This window comes from Nematostella vectensis, chromosome 13 (genome assembly GCF_932526225.1).
Source record: "Nematostella vectensis chromosome 13, jaNemVect1.1, whole genome shotgun sequence".
In the NCBI taxonomy this organism is placed as follows: Eukaryota; Metazoa; Cnidaria; class Anthozoa; order Actiniaria; family Edwardsiidae; genus Nematostella; species Nematostella vectensis.
Genome location: NC_064046.1, coordinates 641,510 through 664,107, shown reverse-complemented (window position 1 = coordinate 664,107; position 22,598 = coordinate 641,510). Strand labels below are relative to the sequence as shown.

The 22,598-nt window shown below is 41.2% G+C and overlaps 4 protein-coding genes across 7 annotated transcripts in view; 3 read left to right on the top strand and 1 right to left on the bottom strand.

Moving 5' to 3' along the window:
• Window positions 1–125: 125 nt before the first annotated feature.
• Window positions 126–3,700, top strand: LOC5521600 (pyruvate dehydrogenase [acetyl-transferring]-phosphatase 2, mitochondrial). The gene is made up of 2 exons (XM_032366750.2): window positions 126–1,460; window positions 2,278–3,700. Exons 1-2 carry the CDS (start codon window positions 443–445, stop codon window positions 2,871–2,873), a joined length of 1,614 nt encoding a protein of 537 aa, XP_032222641.1. The 5' UTR covers window positions 126–442; the 3' UTR covers window positions 2,874–3,700.
• A 375-nt stretch (window positions 3,701–4,075) lies between these two features.
• LOC116604427 (proton-coupled folate transporter) lies at window positions 4,076–11,346 on the top strand. The gene is made up of 6 exons (XM_032366751.2): window positions 4,076–4,343; window positions 6,024–6,336; window positions 7,175–7,720; window positions 7,914–7,997; window positions 10,227–10,386; window positions 10,881–11,346. Exons 1-6 carry the CDS (start codon window positions 4,113–4,115, stop codon window positions 10,978–10,980), a joined length of 1,434 nt encoding a protein of 477 aa, XP_032222642.1. The 5' UTR covers window positions 4,076–4,112; the 3' UTR covers window positions 10,981–11,346.
• A 3,724-nt stretch (window positions 11,347–15,070) lies between these two features.
• On the top strand, window positions 15,071–16,840 carry LOC5521599 (colipase). The gene is made up of 3 exons (XM_001641334.3): window positions 15,071–15,273; window positions 15,617–15,742; window positions 16,054–16,840. Exons 1-3 carry the CDS (start codon window positions 15,181–15,183, stop codon window positions 16,192–16,194), a joined length of 360 nt encoding a protein of 119 aa, XP_001641384.1. The 5' UTR covers window positions 15,071–15,180; the 3' UTR covers window positions 16,195–16,840.
• A 543-nt stretch (window positions 16,841–17,383) lies between these two features.
• Window positions 17,384–22,598, bottom strand: part of LOC5521481 — a 49,170-nt gene continuing 43,955 nt past the window's right edge. For all 4 annotated transcript variants that reach the window (XM_048720868.1, XM_048720866.1, XM_048720867.1 and 1 more), the window contains 3 exons: window positions 21,473–21,641; window positions 20,803–21,107; window positions 17,384–20,042 (listed from right to left, as the gene is read on the bottom strand). In XM_048720868.1, the coding sequence (XP_048576825.1) occupies window positions 18,588–20,042; window positions 20,803–21,107; window positions 21,473–21,641 (1,929 nt within the window). In that variant the 3' untranslated portion in view covers window positions 17,384–18,587. The remainder of the gene's footprint in view (window positions 20,043–20,802; window positions 21,108–21,472; window positions 21,642–22,598) is intronic.

Here is a 22,598-nt window from a genome sequence, read left to right as displayed (position 1 = left end):
TAGGGAATCGAAGAGCGCGCAAGCAATGAAATATCTGCAAAATTTATTGGCTGGTCAAACAAAGCAAAAAACTCGCGCACAGACCGCATTCTAATCGGGGGTCCTGTGGCGAAAGTTACCGCAAGATTTCGTCACTAAAGGACTCGGCCGAGAACCAATATGGCGGACTATGTTTGTCTCACAGTTTACTGCTCAATGTTCCGACCATGGAACAAAGATAATTTCGCATCATAGGAGACCTTTTACACCCTGTAACTCTAACTAAATGCTTCATGGACACGTCGGGATCGTGAGATACGCGTTATTCTCATACAATGTCGATTAATGCCGAGGGTTTGTGACGCAGAAAGATCGAATTTATGCATGAGTGAAGGTGACGACAAAACGCCGGATAACGTAGACGTCACCACGAAGAAAGAAATGCTAGCCTAACGAATTACAAATGGCAAATTTTCTAGCAAGGAGAGGAGTTGTTTTATCGGTTGCTCAACAGCATGCTAGGGTATGTAGATCGCGAGCTTGGCATTTTACAGAGAATGGATTTTCCACAAAAAGGGATACCACACTAATTGCGGAAAGCAAACCGATTAATTCTTTTTTGAATCGAAGAATAAAAACAAACTCCTGTTGTAGAACATTTAGGACAAGTCCAGCTTCTATGAGAGAAGAACCATGGATGATTTCAGATGGGGAAGTAAATGCTATGATCAGTAGATTAGAAAAGAGTGGCAAAATTGATACTGGGATTATAGATAGATACGAGACAAATCAGTTAGCTTCTAATCAGCCAATGGAAGATCGAAAATTTGTGGTGCGACTTCTACATCAAGATGGTGGGTACCTTTTTGGAGTGATGGACGGACATGGCGGTAATGCCTGTGCGCATAATGTGTGCAAGAGGTTACCTGATTACATCGCGTTGTCGCTCCTCCATCGTCATGTTCTTCTGGCACATCCTGACTTGATGCCCAAACTCACAGACTACCTGACAATAACCAAAAACGAAGACCATTGTTATAATTACGCTAACGATCCAGCATGTCGGAACAGTCTTAATAAGTACTTTTACGAGCTGCAAGATATGGTTGAAGCTCATGTAGAAATGCACGGTAAAAAAGTGGCAATGCTCTCCTTGTCACAAGGCAGAGACTCAGAAAACATGTACTCTGCACTTCATGAAGAGGTTGTTTCAAATACAGTTAGAAGTATTCGCGAAGCTTACATCCGTTTAGATCAAGACATTAGAAATGAGGCAGTGAAAGAGAGTAAGTCAAAGCTCCCTGAAGGTTCAAGTTGCCATGCCTTTGATGCTGCTAATGCTGGGGCCTGTGCTCTTGTAGCGTATATCCAAGGGACTGAGTTATTCCTGGCCAATGCTGGTGATTGCCGTGCCGTGCTGGGTGTCCAGGGTGAGGACGGGTGTTGGTCTGCGATGCAACTCTCTTCTGATCACACTGCAGGTAGGTTTAGATGTATGAAAAAGTCAAATTCCCCAGTGGTTCTTTAATGTCCACCAATACTTTATAAAGAATTGCAAGACAATTATAGTATTTAATCTATTAGTGTTTGCAATGCAAAACATGACCGCCTTGACAATTTTAAAAAGTAAGCCATGGAGGATGTGAAAACTTTCTGTTTCACATGAACTTCGCTAGCCACACAGCATCGTAAAAAATTGCTGTAGAGCATGATAGGATCCTCGTAATGATCAAAACTGACATGCTCTCTTAAAACCGTGTCTGTCTGGATACTCCCATTTCAAGTACATAGTATTACTATAGATAACTCTTTACTTATAGTATTTTGTTATTTGTGCAATAAAATTGAGCTTGTACAGTTTCACTATTATTAAAGATCTATACAGTTTATCACTTCCAGACAAACAGTACATACAATGTTATTAGCATTGTTGTGACTCATTTGAAATTATTCAATTTTTTATTGCAATATTTTATTGCATGAGCAATGACAATGATGGGGTAGCATAAACCTATTTTCAGGTCTATAACAAAACAATTCTTTCAATGTGCCATTCCAAAGGCGAATGCATGCATTCTATTGTTCATTTGCATGCATTAACAGCACATGAAAAGAATGGTGTTTGCCCTAGGCCTTAGAGTTTTAACCACTGATCATGTTTTTTAATGTATGTGTTCTTCATCTTAGGGGCCTTCGACATTGAATTTTCAATTATTTTGTTAACTTTTTTTTATAGACAACGTTGACTTGCCCCATTGTATAAGGAATTCTCATAAAACTAATATTTTAACCCTTCAGGTAATCCAGAGGAGGTGCAACGAATACTGAACCAGCATCCCCCTGAAGAGAGCACCACAGTTATCAGATTTGAGCGGCTGCTTGGGCGCTTAGCCCCTCTGCGGGCATTTGGAGATGCTCGTTTCAAATGGGACAAGAAAACACAGAACAAAGTTTACAGTAAGAGCTCATTAAACCCCATGTCAGAAGTAGAACACTTCTACACACCCCCATATTTAACGGCAGAGCCTGAGGTTATGTCCTACCAGCTCCAACGCACAGACAAGTTCCTGGTCCTTGCGACAGATGGACTCTGGGACATGCTAAGTAATGAGGAAGTCGTCCACTATGTTCAAGAACATGTTTGCAAAAAAGTGGAGGACACTTCAAAGGGGGTACTACCACAGGATATCACTTTCAATGAGCAAGAGTTGCCATGCGATTTGAACAATGCTGCATCTTGTTTGGTGCGGGAGGCACTTGGCGGGGATGACCATGTTGCCGTAAGCACTACACTTAGTATACCCTATCCAGATGTGCGCATGTATCGTGATGACATCTCTGTGATTGTGGTCTTCTTCAACTGGGAACGGATGGAGAGTGTGGATGTGGATTGAGAGTGTGGAAATTTACATATGCCAATTTGCAGGCCACAAAGAAAGATAATGTTCAAACTGGCATACTTTGCATACAAGCTACATACTTTAATTTTATTGCAATTCTCCTTATAAAAGTAAAACGTGATCAACTGGGAAGTTGATTGAATAAAATATTTTCCCTTGACATGCTGCATTCTAACTTGCTGTTTAATGTGCAGGATAATGACTTGGCATCTTAAATACAGTGCCTTGGTGACTCTACTCTATTTAACCTGACATAATTGTTATTCCCTAATTTTTCATATACCTCTGTTAAGCAACCAACCTCCATTAAGCAGGCAACTGTCTCTGATCCAAGGGTGGCGGCTTAATAAAAGTACCACTGTATTGAATGTTGCGTACAATATAGAGACATGTACTTGTATGTAATCATACAGTATTTCTAATTTCAAAATTGTTACTTTTCACAAATCATCTCTTTTTTTATTATTGTTTTCTTTCTTGTAAACAAAGCGTGGTAATTGTGTGTTAAGCTCTTTTCGTGCCTTTTCTGCGGAAGAGGGAGAGCTGTACTTGGGGTGGGGTGGGGTGGAGATATATGAATAATCTCTGGTGTTTGTACTTTGCACTCTATACTTATAGAAAGAGGGAAAGCAAAGAAATGTCATTTGAGGATGCCAAAGAGCTTTTACGGAAATTATTAGATTATCTATAGTATTCGTATGAATTTGTTGTTTATCTTTGTATACTGTAGTTACAATAAAAAATATCAAAATTGTATTTAATGCTTTGTCTTTTTGGGTAGGTGATTTTTGTACTCAATTAAAGTCTTATCTGATGCAGTGTTTTATTTCTAGTTGTTTGTTAGTATTTAGCGAGGAGAGGTAGTTCCTTTAAAGTTAATTGTGTCACGCAGGGATCAATTGTGTCTCTGTCACGCAAGGGTGATAGGCCGTTCACCAGAAAGTGGGGGTCCTGTGTTTTTTTAGCATGAGAACGAGGCTTTGGTAGGTTTTTGCAATAACAATACTTGAAGCTACATTTTGTTAAAAAGCTTCAAAATCGGCAATTTGGCCAAACCAAGACACACACAAAAAAAAAGAATAAAAAACTTTTCATTGTCATTGCCGAATCAACTCCTTCTTAGTTGTTGTTTACTTTCATGCCCCCCCCCCCCCCTGCGTCACACATTCCTAACTGACGTCTTTCAGTATCACTATGTAACCCAATTAAGATAATCTTAAAAGCAAACTCGCGATGTCTGTACTTGACAAGATGAAGGGTTTGCGCCGCTACTGTGGCGTTGAGCCCGTCGTGTTCTTCTATTCATACTGGTACTTCCTTGGCTTGCTTGCAGTGCTGCAGTTTGTTTACCATCGTTTTAGCGAAGATAAGGGCTTTCCTTATCGCAACCTCACGGAGAGTGGAGAGGGATGCGGAGGAGGAGGGTTTTCTCCAAACTCTTCGCTCCACGAGCTCGAAATGGAGGTGAGAACGTTTTTAAAGGGAAATCGACATATTGCTCCATGATAAGGCTATGTTATTTGCACTAAAAAAAAGAACATCGCGTGAAAGTCAATCCTTGACTTTCATAGTTTCGTGACCGTTTCGTGACCCGCTGTGAGTTCGACTTTTTCTATGCAGCGAGGTAACTAGCACGGGCGCAAGGATAGGGGGAGGCTATCGCGTTAGAAGGACAAACAACGTGGGGAAGACAAAAAACGCGCCGCTGGGGGTACTGACTTCCCCACTGCATAAGAGAAACAAAGTAGGAGGCTAGCGTAACTACCACACATCGAACGTACTTATGGCGGAGAAATCGGGCAATTTCGAGGAAGGCTGGCGGCTGTAGAATAGCGCCTGTCTCGTATAAGCGCGCAAGTATTGGAAGTATGACTATTGTAAACTAGCGTGGGGAGAAAAAAATGCAGTCTCCTTCGAAGCCCCCAGCGGTCGGAGTCACACAGCGCTCCCGACCGCTGGGGGCTGCGAAGACTAAAAAAATGTAGTTCGAGGGTTTTTTTCCCCCGAAAATATTGAGCCGATTCGAAATGTAGTCGTTACGCTCGCCTCCTACCTTGTTCTTGGTGAAAGGTGCTGATATGCTTTTCAAGAAAAAAAAACCGTTATAAACCTCTAGTCATTAAAAAAACAAGAAGTCGTGTTGTAAGTTTGTATGTAATTTATTGATATTCACAACAAAACACACGGCAAATAGCCGGCTTAGGAATCACTCTAATACAAACACTGTTATTTCTCATCGGTTTAAAGATACATTGCCTGGGCTACCTGTGCTATAATTTCGCCACAATCAATTATTAATCAGAACTTTATCATTTTGTTTTGGGTAGTCTACCTCCTCGCTAACATGAAAATATGTTCGGTTTTAACATAGGTTTTTCACTCCAATGTGTTGGGTTTGATTTGTAATCTTTTATAAGAACTTACGGGTTGAAACTAACTGTCCAAAGGAATTATTATTTTACTGTCATGCAATGCTCTAATTTAAAAAAAATTGTCATGACTCACACGCAACATGAAAATGGATGAAAACCAATAGGTTCAAGATCTGATAATATTGAAAAGTGATCTCTTTACAACTGAAGAAACATATCGCAACTGATTTTTATGATAGGGTTGCCATAGAAGATAGTAAACTCAACATTCAACTTTTGACCTATTAATAAAAACTTTAATGGAATGTCATGTACCACCACTATATATTGAATTACTTCATTGGCTGGAAGTCTCCAGATAACAAAAACAAAAAAACAACAATAACTTAGGGGTCGTCCATACTAATACGAATTCAAAAGTATCTGGATTTGTTTCGCCGAAACGCACCACACAATGGCGTAGCTAGGATTTTTAACAGGAGGTGCCCCAAAAGGCCCTTTCAAAGCATTTTCTCAACACTAACATGGATTCAAACGTTTGAAAACTCCTGCTTTTAGCGGCAAAATAAGAACAGAAAGCAACTTGAATCAGTCGGAAAGTTTCTTTACCAGAAAGGTCTTATTTTCCTAGAATTTTTTTGTCGTTCTCTAGCGTGACGGGCGCAGCCATTTCTGTGTCACGTGATTTCTTAGTCCAAGTCGCCGATTGAGCGCTTTTTACAGATTGTCACGCTGTACTTTTGAGGTCGCTTTATTTCAACTTCACTTGTAGGTTCAAAGCGCATCCTCCGAGCTGTACATGTATTACCTCGGTGTGTGGGCCCTCTCCATATCATTCATCGTCCCTTTCACGGGTTCGTACACTGACCGACGCGGACGCAAGCCTGGACTTATAGCGCCTCTTGTCGGAGCCATTCTCGAGACTCTAGTCTTGCTTCTGGTCTTGTATTTCGAGCTGCCTGTGTACGTGTTGATCGCGGGAGGACTGGTAAATGGCCTTACTGGTAACGAGGCTACGATGACCATGGCTACAACATGTTACGTCACTGACACAACGGAGGGTAAACAGAAGTCTTTCAGACTTTGTAAGTAATGGTGTATCCTCCACGAATTTATTCGTTCATCTGATCACAGGCAGCCCAAGCTCATTATATGCACTTTGACGGTCAGGATTTGAAATCTTCACATTTGTGCTTTTATGAATACAAATGACTCACCATGACTCATTCAGCGATTTCACAGGGTTACTGGATTTTTTTTCTCTGTGTAATTGCTGCCGAATGGCTTCAAACTCGGTCGAGTAATAAACAAATCAACAGGTGAGTCATTTTTATTCATAAAAACACAAATTTGATTTAGAATTCTGACCGTTAAAGTGCACATAATGAGCTTGGGCTGCCTGTGATTTGATTCGGTTAGCTTTTAAGGATATAAGCGGTAAAACTGTTAACAAGGAAAAGATGCAATATTCAGGCCCATACCCGGCCAGAAGGCAGAAGGGGGCAGGGGGTGCGAATGCACCCCCCACAACGGCCGAGAGTCCACTTTCGGTTCTCAATAGACGTGCTATTTGTAGAAAAACTATAAAGCATAACTTAGTATGTCATCAATCCATAAGTCAGACTTTTTTGCAGCCAAATCCGACAATAAACGTCCCTTGTAGATAGCGCAAAGGCACAAAAAACACTTTTGTTCTTTCGGGGGTGGTCATTTTATCAGAAAGCTCACTCCCCCCACCCCCCAGAAAAATTAGGTCGCACCCCCACCCCCCCCCCCCCCCCCCCACCACCCCCAAGAAAAATCCTTGGTACAGGCCTGATATGTAAATATGTTAAAATGCAGTTTAGCAGCCACTTTGCCCATGTCAGGGTGGCTGCATAAAGGAGTTACCACTAAAACTTACATTTCCATCTTCTTTATCAGCAATTCTTCAAGGGGTTTTCTTTATTTCTGCGACTCTTAGTCAACTGACCAGCGGTCTTTGGATTGACTACCTGGGTTTCAAGATAACCACGTGGTTTTTGCTGAGCCTGCTGATCATACCGCTGATCTACGTCATTTTCTTTGTTGAAGAGTCCAGAGTTGGTATTAGAAATAGGGAATCCTGTTTTTTCAGTCTAGGAAACATCAAGCCCGTAATACAAGTATTCACAAAAACGCGGAAGATAGGGCGAGGAAATTTTCTGCTGATAATCGCGTGTTATGGGGTCGTGTTTTTATCCACCGTCGGTACATTTTCCGTGTTTGCTCTTTTTGTCATGCGCACGCCGCTATGCTGGGGCCCAGGTATCCTCGGTTATTTTATGGCGTACAAGTTTTCGTCATTTGGGATTGGGGCCGCCGTGGGTCTCAAGGCTATGAAGTGGTGTGGAGTGAGTGACATCAACCTGTGTAGGATTGCGTTACTAGGGCAGGCGGCAACTCTGCTGACCATTGGATTCGCGGACGAGACGTGGATTGTTTTTCTTGGTAAGTGTTATTTAAAACTTGGTATAACTGTGGCGATTGTAGCTATCACGCATCCTAATTAATGCATCCTTTTTGGTAAAAAAAATTCAAGTAACCCATAAATCTCATTAAAAGAAGTCATGTTTTAGAAAAGGCATGGGTACTGCTCGTTGTGTTAATGATAAAACAAAATGAATGCGCTTATGTGTTTTAGCGCCCGCCGTGGGAATTCTTGGTGGCATGTTCTCTCCAGTGCTTTGGGGGAAAATGTCAACTATAGTAGGACCTGACGAACAAGGTGAGGCTACAATAGAAGGACCCGACGAACAAGGTGAGGCTACAATAGTAGGACCCGACGAACAAGGTGAAGCTACTATAGTAGGACCTGACGAACAAGGTGAGGCTACTATAGTATGACCTGACAAACAAGGTGAGGCTACAATAGTAGGACCTGACGAACCAGATGAGGCTACAATAGTAGGACCTGACGAACAAGGTGAGGCTACAATAGTAGGACCTGACGAACCAGATGAGGCTACTATAGTAGGACCTGACGAACAAGGTGAGGCTACTATAGTAGGACCTGACGAACAAGGTGAGGCTACAATAGTAGGACCTGACGAACCAGATGAGGCTACTATAGTAGGACCCAACGAACAAGGTGAGGCTACAATAGTAGGACCTGACGAACCAGATGAGGCTACTATAGTAGGACCCAACGAACAAGGTGAGGCTACAATAGTAGGACCAGACGAACAAGGTGAGGCTACTATAGTAGGACCCGACGAACAAGGTGAGGCTACTATAGTAGGACCCGACGAACAAGGTGAGGCTACAATAGTAGGACCCAACGAACAAGGTGAGGCTACAATAGTAGGACCTGACGAACCAGATGAGGCTACTATAGTAGGACCTGACGAACAAGGTGAGGCTACTATAGTAGGACCTGACGAACAAGGTGAGGCTACAATAGTAGGACCTGACGAACCAGATAAGGCTACTATAGTAGGACCCAACGAACAAGGTGAGGCTACAATAGTAGGACCTGACGAACCAGATGAGGCTACTATAGTAGGACCCAACGAACAAGGTGAGGCTACAATAGTAGGACCAGACGAACAAGGTGAGGCTACTATAGTAGGACCTGACGAACAAGGTGAGGCTACTATAGTAGGACCAGACGAACAAGGTGAGGCTACAATAGTAGGACCTGACGAACCAGGTGAGGCTACTATAGTAGGACCCGACGAACAAGGTGAGGCTACTATAGTAGGACCTGACAAACAAGGTGAGGCTACAATAGTAGGACCCGACGAACAAGGTGAGGCTACTATAGTAGGACCTGACGAACAAGGTGAGGCTACTATAGTAGGACCCGACGAACAAGGTGAGGCTACTATAGTAGGACCTGACGAACCAGATGAGGCTACTATAGTAGGACCTGACGAACAAGGTGAGGCTACAATAGTAGGACCTGACGAACAAGGTGAGGCTACTATAGTAGGACCCGACGAACAAGGTGAGGCTACTATAGTAGGACCCAACGAACAAGGTGAGGCTACAATAGAAGGACCTGACGAACAAGGTGAGGCTACTATAGTAGGACCCAACGAACAAGGTGAGGCTACAATAGAAGGACCCGAAGAACAAGGTGAGGCTACTATAGTAGGACCCAACGAACAAGGTGAGGCTACAATAGTAGGACCAGACGAACAAGGTGAGGCTACAATAGAAGGACCTGACGAACAAGGTGAGGCTACTATAGTAGGACCTGACGAACAAGGTGAGGCTACTATAGTAGGACCTGAGGAACAAGGTGAGGCTACTTGGACTTAACTGCTGGAAGTCACCGGATGTTTTTCTTACTTTTTCGGCAATATTTTTAAACGTGGTTATCAGGGAGGGGGTGGTGGGGGATGGAGGGAAGAAATTTATAACTAAGGTGCTGTGTAGTGATGTTCGTTGGAATTATGCATACCCCCCCCCCCCCAATAGTGCTTAAACTTTACAAAAAGGACATGAAAGAAAATGGCGCCTACAAATAGAAGAAATCTGTGAACCCCCCTCCCCCTCCCCCTCCAATGACTAAAAATACCCAAACAATCCCTCTGAAATCTGACCTGTAGTTATCTATATAAAGAAACAGAATTTAATTTAATTTTTTCGGTCCTGTCAATGCGAGTGCTCTGGCGAAAACAAACAATCATAGTGTTGAATCGTTCGAGTAAATATACTGACTTCAGTCTCTTCAGTCGCTGTTTTGACTTAGTATACATCATTAAAACCATACTGTGTGAAAGAGACAGATCTGGGTAATCATGAGGGAGTCATAAAGAAAATTATAGCCTTAGCTTTGCCCTAGTTTTCTTAGCATTCGCCAAAATATGACAGTTCGCCGGTAAAAAGCCGCCATTTCAAAACCAGGAGGCTGGTTTAACCGCGCGATACTGTAACTATTCTTGCGCTTTTCAGCACTGGCGCCGTCGCCGTACGGCCCCAGCTCTCCTCACTCCCTTTTTGTCCACAGGGAGCCTGTTTGCCTCGATAACAGTAATCCAGACCCTCATGGAGCTGTCGGGTACCCTGTTGTTCAACACCATTTATCCCGAGTCCATGCGGTTTGGTATGCCTGGGTTTGTTTTCTTCCTCAGCGCCGCTATCATGTTCATTCCGTTCGTGATTTTAAGGTAAGAATGATAAAGGACACGAAAACGGGTAATTTTAAACAACTTTGACCATTCCAAGTTCGACTTCAGGAAATCTTCATGTCAATCAAAATAAAGAAAGTATAGACTGTATCAGGTTTAAATGAAAGTGTGGAACGTTGTAACCTGAATAACTAGGTGATCTGCCTAGGTCTGATAGAATTAGGGAAATAAATCAACACAAGGCTGAAATTGTATAAGAAGAAAGCTCGTTTGCACTGGCGAAGGGCTACCGCTCAAAACATCAGCAAAACTACTATCTGTTTACACAGGGGGCGTAAACATACCATTTCAACCTCGTGGCATACTTCATAAAACTTTAACTTCCCCCTGTCCAAATCGTCTACATAGACAACCTACTTTTTTTCTACGCCTACCGGCTTGTCTCGTCTTTCTAGTTACACCATTCCAGAAAGTTGATTTGATGATGGATGATTCATTAATTCGGTTTTATAAAGGAGGTGTCATTTTTTCAGTTGTATACGCTTTCCTGAGGATAACGTATCAAAGAAGAACTCCCAACACGTGGAGGAAGAGATGGACCTGTCGACACCACTAGGCCCTCAAAACACGTGACCTGGACCTAAACACCACGTGATCCTCCCATCATGCACAACGATCTCCGAGAGTAAGACACCACTTTATGTTCTCAAGACACGTGAGCAGGACCAAAACACCACGTGATTCTCCCATGATGCACTACGATCTTCAACGAGAAAGACACCACTTTATGTTCTCAAGTCACGTGAGCAGGACCAAAACACCAAAGTGATTCTCCCATGATGCACTACGATCTTCAACGAGAAAGACACCACTTTATGTTCTCAAGTCACGTGAGCAGGACCCAAGCACCACATGATCCTCTCATCATATATCAACCTGCATAAAACTAATGTTAAATAGCAATTGTATTTTTCTTCTAAATAAAAAAATAGGTGATGATCGGCTGCATGGCATCTTGGGAACTTACGGGCTATAGACCAGTGTAAACATGTACAAAACACTAGATTCTAGTTCGTTAAAAAGGTCGTCACAAATAAAATTAACGCCAAGTCTGTTTTGAGAGAAAGATATTAAGCAATTTTATATATCGACGAAAAACCAGCTATAAAATATTTTCCTTTTTTCTCTTGATCATGAGAGAAATAAATTCAGCACTTTTACATATCGATGACTATAGTACCCTGGTTTGCACTCCCTTGGGTTGCTAAGCAATGAATGAATGATTGACAGCCTGGTTTCCATATAGTCGTAACACTCGTCTGCAAAAAAATCATTACCTATCACCATCAGCAGTTAAGTGGGATATTGCTCCAGAATTCTGCGGCCCGTCAAGAAAAGATCATTAACTATAGCCTTCGCGAGTCGTGTGTTAACCTCGGGGGGAGGGGGGGGGGGGGTCAAACCCTAGACGACTGTTACGACGTTGTGGAATTAAGTGAGGTTGGCCGCGTTCTTCTAAGTAAGCGAAGTTAAGCACAACCAGGCGTGGTTACTTGGTGGATGGGTGACCGGTGGCGAATACACGTAAGGACTGCATCGTCCTTCATCGACAGTAAGCGATGGGAAGATGTGAAAAGTGCGTTTAAACGCGAAACCGCGCTATAAAAGAAGCCTGCCCAGGGCAGCGACACCTCCAGTTGTCGCTCAGCCGTCGAACTGTCAAGACGTATCGGATTTTCTTATCGAAATAGAATATTTGGTTCCATATAAACTACCAAAGGTAGAAAAAAAAAATTAAGTTTAGAAAGTTGAGGAAGTTTTGTGGGTTTAAAAGGACGGATTCAGAGTTTTTGCTCGGAGGGAGCGGAGCGACCGGAGAGCAAGTCTAATCTTGGTATCGCATATGATTTTTCGTGTCCCCACCACAGGCTAGCCAGTCGGTTGATTTGTATTTTTATTTCATGCAGATCAGCGGTCTTTTTAGCGCATGCGCGAGTTTCATATAAAGGATGCGATTTTTCGTGTCCATACCACAGGTTTCCCAGTCGGCTGATTTGTATTTTGATTTTATGCTGATCTGTGTTTTTTAGCGCATGCGCGAGTTTCATATAGTCCATTTTTCGTGTCCACACCATAGGCTTCTCAGTCGGCTGATTTGTATATTGATTTCATATCGATCAGCGGTGTTTTAGCGCATGCGCGTGTTTCATATAGTCGCTGATTCCCAGTCGGCTGATTTTTTATTTTATGCTGATCAGCGGTCTTTTTTGAGAACCCCTGTACGGAAACATGTTCGTCGTCCCATCCTCCGAGCATTCACTTTCTATTAGAAACTTCTAGTATTACGTAATTGTGTGTCTATAGCTCTGCCTAACGGTTAGTCCGCCATGTTGGTTCTGATGTCAAACTTCTCGTGGTGTGAAAAGGGGGCGTCCCTATCCCTTTTATAGCGCGGTTTCGCTTTTAAGTGCGTTGCTGATAGGAAGCCGACCCAGTCCTCTTCGTCACTTTGCGAGCCACAGGATTCCCAACGTTAAAAAAAATTGATAAATGACCCCAGGATAGAGCCAGCAAGCAGACTATTTTTTAATAACTCGCGTTGAGGGTTTCTTTAATCTTTTATCGTGCAATTCTTCTGTTATGACTTCTTACAAGATAAGAGACCGACTAATTGATATATTACCGATAACAGACAATTATTTTATTTCTTAAATTCTCAGATAACAGATATTTTCATGCGTGATCAGGCTTGATCTTTTATCTTTTTTTTCTAGGATGTCTGTGCCTTTTAGTCAAGGATTGCTTTTTGTATATTTTCCTTTAGAATTTGTCTTGCTCGAATTTAGTTTATCTTTTTCTAGCTTCATTACCGACCCGTCACATATTAAATGGTTGGTCCCCCCCAGTCAGATGTGAAACGTCGGTGAAATACACCTCTATAAACAACGGATGGGATGCGTCACGCCAAAGAGCCGCGTGACATCACTAATAAGCATATCTGCTGGGGGAGGGGGGGAGGGGTGCCGTGTACCTATATACAACATGGAAAAGGGAAAGTATTCGACGATCCATCTATAAAAAGCGACCGAGCCACGTTAGATGTACCCTCAAATAAGCCAGATGTCACGTCTATACCCTTGTAGAATAAACCCTGGCCCAAGGAAAACTCGTGATTCGGGACGTGGTCCCTTTAAAAATGATGAAAAATCATACTAAGCGTCTCTGCCAAATTTACAATTCGTTGCCACGACAACTCGCGTTGTCAATGCCAACTATATTTAGCCAAATCGTGCTCAGCTATCATGACTAGTAGGCAGGCCTTTAATCAGCACGTGTCAGCTAACCACTCGAGGCCTTTTCTTACGCGCTATTACTACTCTACAAAATACTACAGATTTCCGCTTTTACTCTCTTTAGCTTATAACACGTGAAGGATTATACTTAACCAGAGCGGATGAAAAAACTAAAGTAAAGTAATGTCAAGGGCAGGTTGAAAAGATTATCGTAACGATAGAAATTGTCTGTTTTGTTTATTAAAAAAAACTGTTAGAAGACATCCTTCCTAGGAAATTTTGCAAAAGGAAATGATTTCGATTCCATTGTAAAATGCTAGTAGGTTACTGTTAACCTTGTTAGACATTATAAGAGTGCTTTAGATAAATTATTTCCACTTGAGTTTTATGCGTTTTTAGAAGTGGATTTTCGTTATGTGCGGGAGCCCTGTGGTTAATTGAATTCGGCTTTTATTTTACCATACCACAAAAATCTCAATCTGTTTAAGCCAACAAAAGCGCGCGCAAGAATAAACTATAGGATTTTATTATATCTACTACAATAAGACATAGGCTATAGTGTTCACCTTGGCAGACAATAAGGACAGTGATTGACTAGGATGCAGAGATTTCCCATCCAACCAGCCTGGCAAATAAATGTTTAAGTGCGCAAAAGAACACAACGAAATCCCACTTTGAAACACGACTCGAATGCGAACCTCCCCTACCCACTACCTCCTTCTTAACCTTCCCATTCGCCCTATACACCATGGTAAGAACAACCGCATCACTTTACCGAACCCTCCTTATAGTCCAACTCCACTTACTTTAGCATTATCCCCAATACCCTCCCGCCCTCACCCCTGCCACCTACCTCTACCCGTATCACAACCATTATCCCCCTTTTATGTCCCTACTCCCCAGGTGCAATGGTACGAATACCCGCTTTTAACCAACCCTCCCCCCCCCCAAAAAAAAAAAAAAAAAAAAAACAATGCAGTGGCCGCGGTAGCGCGTCGTACTATAAAAATCAACCAAGAGTTATCGACTTCCTTTAAGAAAAGTTTACATAAGTGATGGTTGGATGGTATCTGACGATTACAAACAATCCCGCCTTTTCCCACAATATTTTCTGGGGTTAAAGAAAGCAAACAGCATTTTAAGACATTTTTTCGGTTAAAGAGGATGAAATTCCCCTTCAATAATTTTTTAATTTCCATTCCGCCGTCTTTAAAATTATTATTAAGAAAAAGAATACTTCCGTTTCCAAAGTCATAATAGAAAGTGTAAGTAAGTAGAGAGACAGTAATTATAAACAAATGATAATGGCCTTTTCTTCCGTTTCTTTCTTCTTAAGATATATTAATAGATATGCAAAGGGAAGAGAATTATTCACCAATCACTGACGGTGATTTAAAGCGTTTTGAGTGGCCCCCAGGAAACACCTTATCAACAAACTTTGTATAAAAGGGACCAAGTCAACTAGAAAAGTGTGGCTTTTAGCAAGTGTCTCTTAAAAGAGTGAAACTCCTGCTGTGTCTCCAAGATTTGTTACATCAGAATGGATCTGCCTATGGCTGTTTTAGTAAGTCTGCTGGTTGCATCAGTGGTGATCGCTTCACCTGTAACTAAAGGAAAACACCAGGGAACCTCGGTAAGACATTCAGCTATTTCTCTTTAGAATAAGCCGCCGTTGATCTCGACAGAAAACAAAACACGAGTTATTTCTTAGAACAACTACCGACTTGTTAAAAGGGAATACAAAAGGGAAATTGAGCGATAATGAGGGGTGATAAGAAGAGGACTAAAAAGCTCAAAACAGATGTCTTGGTTTATCTAAAGGTGTGTTGCTTTTTGACCAAAATTTGTTAAAAAATTTGGGATACGTTACGGTTGGACCTTTCTGGAGGAAACAAACAGCTTCGAAACACGCAGTTTAAAAAGTACCTCATTGGTTAGAGCAATAGGCGCTAAGATATTCGTTCGTCTGTCTTCAGTGGATGCAGTGCAAAACCTCAAGGGACTGCGAGATGGACGAGTGTTGTGTTGCGCTGATGAAGTCAGAGGTAAAAGTCTGCAAAAGACGACCGCAACTTGGAAATCACTGTACTCCTACAATTATGGTAAGCAGAGCGGACAAAAGTCCTTTTAATTTTCAAGTTTTGCTGTCGTGATTATCTGATTACCACACGTATCGGTATTTGGTCCCTTGGTATAGAAAATGGCCAAAAGAACGTCATGTAAGGTAACGCTAAAATTGTCTAAAAAATCATATATTGATCCTCGAGAACTGGTGAGCTACGCAACAAAAATAATTTCATAATATTTTGATAACTGATAAAGAAAAGTACTTAACATACCTTTTCTTTCTTATGCTTTCCTTCTCTGCAATGTTCCCTTGTTTGCTAATGCACTTGCTTTTCCTTGTCTATAGCCAGGAATTGACGGTCGGTGTCCATGCTCGTCCGGTCTGACATGCGCACTAACATTCATGGACAACATGGGCCTCAGAGACAAATACCAGTGCGTACTAGTGCCAGACTCCGACCGAGAGTTCGAGAAACGACGACAATAACGCATAGAAGTAACACAGCAAGTTCTTCTTCTTAATAATCAAGTTAAAATGACTGGTGCTTTTAGCTAATTCGCATTTACAGGCTCGTGGCAAAACGTATTCATTGCTGCCAAGTGTGTTTTGTTGTTGCCGCAGCTATTTGAAAATTCAGCTTTTCTTAGCCGCTATCTCGTTAAATCTGATTAAGTAACTAGTTTATTGTAGTGTTTTCTGTTTGAATTTTCACAGCTTTGATTATTTAACAGAGGCTTTAGTCTTTCTTTCTCTATCTTTCTTTCTTAATCTAAACGCTTGAGAGTGTTATGTTAACTTCTCTTTACTCTGTATTTTATTTATAGATGTTTTTAGGGTGATAATTTAACGCAGTAGTATTTACTATAATGATTTTAACTTTAAGGGTAAATATTTAAGTATAAGGGATAGAAAAACTAAAAAAAGTTTTACAATAGGGATTGCTGAGTTTAAAATTCGCACCTTCTGCAAAAGCTAGTCAAATGTCGAGAAAAATAAAGATGTTATGAGAAAAATGCTTATCGCATTTTGCAAAATAAAAGAATGGATAGACGGACTGAGATTTAAATATTTAAATTACTCTTGAAATTTTTGTAAAATGTTTGTTTGAAATAAAAGATATGCTACTTTAAAAGATCATGATCGCTATTTATGTCTGAAGATTTCTATCAAGCCCTTGCTGTGCGGGCTGTAAAATTCAACGTTGTAGACGCCTCATACTTAGTCCATTTCCGCTATCGCTTGGAGAGCACAGACTGGTGCCGAAACCAGGAATGAAAGCGAGGCTCTTTGCATTTGTCTTCAAAATGTCTTGTTCGACAATATGAAATGATTTTCTTCATCAGTGACGCATTTAAACACATTTTATCTCTTCCCATCGCTCTCTATCGATAAAGGATGCGAAGAGATAAGATAAACATTTGCTATTATTTTTTGCCGACTGGTATCTGCAGCCTTTGTCCTCGAGCAGCTCATCTTTTCCCTTTTCCATTATCGCTTAGTTGTTTTCTAGTAATAGCTCTCCAATTTTTATAAAATTTTATTAATGAAACCTTCTTGGAAGTGCTTTATTACCCTACATACAGAGTACACAACGTACAGCTACACACAAAACCCGTTAATTTTAACGATCCTTCCAACGAGAGTTATGTATAAGGACAAAAAAAATGCACGGTCATCCTGTGTGAATCATTTTATTACGGTGCAAATACACCATCGTTAGTATACAACTTTTCCATTTCCATGTCGCCTAGTTTAACCACACTCAATTCTCTATTGTTCTTTATTGTTTTAAACAAGGACTCCCACTATAAAAGGGCCTGGGCCAGGTCCACGAAAGGCTCAGTTGTCAGTAAACTGCTACGCGGTGCGGAGCTCCGGAGTTCAGTCAAGCATTTTGGAAATCATCTGTAGACTACCATGATTAAGAAAATTGTATTTTTTATCCCCATCATATATATAAAACTACGTACATAAAAATGAACGTTTGAGTAAAAATTTAATTTTTCCCCTCGTTATGCAAATAAGATCATTGGTTAGCGGTCTAACTTGTGCTTCTGAAGCGCTTTTCTTCTCGTTTGCTCGGTTTATTTTCTCTTGGCTACTATCGATAAATAACCCACCAAAAGAGCAGGAATGTGCTCAAATTCTAGTTCAAATTATTAACACTAACACAACTAAAAAGTCTCACCACCGACGCAATGTTACGGCGTGTTGTCATCTTGAAGGAGCTAAGCCCTTTGTAGTGCGGGTCCTTGTTTAAGGAAATGATAACTAGATAAAAAGGAAGATGAATGGATATCCATATTTTAATGGAAAATTATTTTTCTGAAAGCTTGTTCGGTAGCTGATTCTTTTGGATTTCTCAAACCTCACTTTCTCTAGCTAGCCGCTACAATACTTCCGTTATCTTTAAACTTTCTAGAACGTTCAAGAAACAGAAAACTTTCGAATGTGCGTTACACCTGTGCTCAACAAATGATAAAAAAATAGTGAGAATGGCTTTCATATAAAGCTTTTTCCAAATATGAAATAATGTGATACAAGCTTCCATATAAAGCTATTTCCAAATATGGTATAAAGTGATACAAGCTTCCATATATAGCTTTTTCCACATCTAAGCCTTTGTATATGCAAGATACTTAAAAACCGGCAATATTCAAATGATTTTCTAAAAGATACGTAAGCGCCCTAATTTCTACCAAAGTCGGTCGTACAAAATGTCAAGGTAGAATCTCTATTAAGAGACTTGTATGGTCGCTTTACATGGACTTATTTGGACTAAACTTTTTTTTCAGTTCTGGCGATTTGGTTCAAATAGATGCGTAGAAGAAAATTCCCTCTAAGTGAATGTGAAAATGCCGTGAGTTTTTGAGAGTCAATTAAGCCACGCTTCCCACATCAACGTAGGAGTTATTCAAAGATACACTAGACGCGTTCATGTCATCGATGTGATCTCCACATATCGCCTTCATAATGGCCGCGTCTTCCCGCGCGTCGTCGCGCTTATGGTTGGAGAGCTTCTGCAAAACGACGTCAAGATCTTTATCCATCTGAGACAAACTCAACTCCATCTTGTACACCTTCCTGTTGGTGACCACACTGAATTCAGAGTCGCTGCAGATGGAAGATGCACGGTGCTTGTAGCTCCAGAAGGGGACGTCCGGCTCGAGTCCAAAGGGTGTCTTGAGGCCGTCCTGCGGTGGTGCTTGGGTGTTTATACCGATCTGACTTTTGAATCTGTCCAGGATGAACTCAACCATCTCGTACTCATTTTTCAGGTCGTCATTGCTGGTCTTGACTTCGGAAAAGGAGTCGTTGATGATAGCCAGGAACATGTTCATCAGGTACATCACGATGAAGTACATGAATGAGAAAAAGTATATCCGACCAAGCATGCGATTCTCTTCCTCCATCTCTAGGTAGTCGAAGTCTCCGAGACAGATATTCAACTGGGTCATCATGGTTGTAGTGAAACTACGGAACTTGTCCAGGCCAATACCAAAGATCATGTTCCCAAAGAAAGCGAAAGAGATGAACACAAGGGTGAAGCTGATCAAAAACTGACCAATAGGCTTGGCAATGAGTGCGATGGTGTTACCTAGCAACGCCATACGTCTGTTGAAGCGCAAGAGCTTTATAAAGCGTATGGTAACAAAAAAGACGAGAATACCAATGACGTAATTGAGGGTTTCATCTGAGGCCAGCGCGTACTGGAAACTGACAAAGTCTTTTGGGTTGTGATGAAGCTCAATAAAATTCTTGTCCACCTCCCACATTCTGGCGAAAAAGAGACCCAGCATCAGAAACTCCAAAACAATCATGGCAACCTCCAGCCAGTTCCAGAAACCTTTGAAGTACTTTTTCTTGAGCTTGTACATGGACTTCACCTCGCGGTATACAAAGTAAAACATGAATAGAAGCATTATCACCTCCATTGCCAATACAAAGTTTGCAAACGGCCCTACGTAACTGTACAGCCTCGCCACCTTAAATTCACCGTGAGGAAACGCACCACCTGTGGGCAGAAACTCTACGTATAAAAATGCCACCCCAAAAAGATTGGTATTCGCGTTGTAAATGGCAAATTCAATGAAGACTCCGCGGGTGTTGGAGTTGACCCAGTTATGCGAGTGTAGATCGGCGACTACTGTGAGGGCCGTAGGGTAATCGTAGCCCAAGTCCGCAGGATAGCCACCACCCGAGTAGAAGTTCATCTTGCCCCAGTAGGGGAAGCCCTTCAGGTCCAGCAAGTTGTGGTAGATCCAACGAGTCGGACAAGACTGGATGCTGCCGTCCTCTAACATGGCCGAGTCCAGCACAAAGTACGTCTTGGTCTGGAAAGGTAGATTTGAGTGGAGTGTTATTTGTCTGCGTGAATCTTTTACGGTATCTTATCACGTAGTCAAATATTCCCTCACTAGTCAATAGCCTTGCTGTGTAATGTACACAAATGGTTTATGGCTCGACAATTAAAGTAAACAATTGATTAATTGAATACTCGCCACTTGGTCTGGAATATGAAATGCAGGATTTGGTTGAAGTTATGTTATGTGTGTAAATAATATCAAGTATCTTTGCGTAATTGATGATAATGATGTTATAACATCATTATCATCATCATGATTTTACCATCATAACAATTCAATAAATGGCTGTCGCTATTCTAAGTTTACTTTAAACCCTGGGGCGAGATCTGTGATGTTTTTTTCAAGATTGCAGCCACCAAAATCGTAGTTTAAAAGAATTCGTGCAAAGTTATATGAGAATTCTCGACTAACACATTTCTAGGGTTGTAAAAAAGGTAATAAAGATCGGGGCAACTGACTCCAAATATGGCATGTAATGTCCTAATAAGGAATTCGACTGAGAGAGCGAGAAAAGACACTTTTTGAAAGAAGATTGTTTGAAATTTGGCATCAGTCAGCGCACACATACACACAGCGTGTACATATTGCTATTCTGTAAATAGTAGTTCTTTTAAGTAGTTTTAATTGTATTTATTATTATTAATCTTATGTATCATCCGTTATCAAACAAACTGGCTGCAAAGGATTGAATAAAGCTATCTATCTATCAGCTATCTGTCATCATTACCTCAGTTCCAATTCGCTTGCGACGTTTCTGTCGGCCAGACGTGGACGCGTAAATAGGGTCGACTGCTCGCCTCGACCGTCCCTTACTCTCAGGAATCCCATCGCTATAAGTCGTCAAGGTTTTCCTTTCACCAACAAAACTGAACTGTTCAGCAATGCTGCGGCGTTTCCTTGCGGATGGTGCAGCACTTTTGTTAAGAAACATCCATTCAACTTCGTAATCATCAGAATCAGAATTGGAGTAAGAGAACTCTCCATAGCATTCGTCGAAGAACCTGTCCATCTCTTTCGGTATGGTACACGAACCTAAAACATATCAACAAAACGAAAATTGGGCTTAGTAACGCTAAAATACCTAATCACACAACATCTCGAGATCAGTTAAGTTGTCGTGTCAATGGCGTATCGCGTGTGTGGCTATTACTAGGTGTCTGGGTAACGAAAGTCTCTCAAAACCGCGATTTTTTTTGACGGAATAACTTTGTTAGTATATTCCTGCCGCATTTCGGGGCAAAAAAAAAGGTTATGATTCCATGATTACCGTCACGAATATAGCGATTACATGTTGGTGTCACTCATATAATGCTGGTGTGCTGTAGACAGTTACGGTTAAACCCAGGAACCTGAGCATAGCATCAGGAACTAGGCAGGCATGGCTGTAATAATCTTACCGTTTTTTACTCTTTCAAGACGAAGTCGAGATATGCCCACGAGGTAGTTGACCCTGTCTTCAAGGTAACCTGTGTATTTGTCTGGCTTGCCGTTGTATAGGTTGCCGGGGTACAGGTTTTTTATCAAAGTCTCACGCGCCCAGTGCCATAGAGAATCACCGTCCCCTACCTTTTAAAGAGGAAACAGAACTAGGTTAAAGGTGCACTACCACGGTTATTACACCTTTTGCTTTTCATTACCGAGAAATACGCATGCATTTTAGCCAAAATTACAATCATTCACGCCGATGTACTGTCATTTAAGCGAAAGTAAAATCATTTGAACTAAAAGGAAATACATTAACGAACTTTACATAATTGAGTGAACACAATTGCATTTTCTTCACATTCATTTACACTATTCGACAACCAGGAATAAAAAATGTATTTTCATTTTCGCGTTGATACATAACAATCTGACAATAGCACAAACAAAATATCAATAATACGAGAACTCGCAATCAATACAGTGAACGAAACATTCATTAACATTTTTATTAGAGCAAGTGCAAACAATAGTATTTTGTGAAAGTCATTTGCGTGCTTCTTACAAACGTTAGCGCCTCCGTACAAACAATAAGCCCTTTATGACAAACAATATCCTAAAATAATTATTCAATTACTTATCGTTTATTTGTGCCCTAATAATGCACATACATGTAAAATAAATGATACTAGCGCTCAAAAATAATATTCGATCATTTCGCCGTTGAGGCAGCGTGGTAGATAGGTTTGCGTGAACCTATACCATTCAGCACATTTTGGCTGTTTGATGGTATTGATGTTTCGTTGAAGCGCTTCCAGCAACAAATTTGTCCGATAAATACCTAATGGTACTCCTCTGTTCCTTGCTTCATCCCTGTTGTTTGAGGCCGTGAAATATCTGCGCTTATCGCTGCTTTCAAACAACTTATTACCTGTTCTACAGAGTTAAGAAACGGACTGTAGGGCAGCAACATTTTTGTTTCTGTATTTGGGCTTAAAACGGGTTAAAACGGCGAAATGATCGAATACAATTTTTTTAGTGCTAGTATCATTTATTTTGAATGTATGTGCATTATTAGGGCACAAATAAACGAGAAGTAAT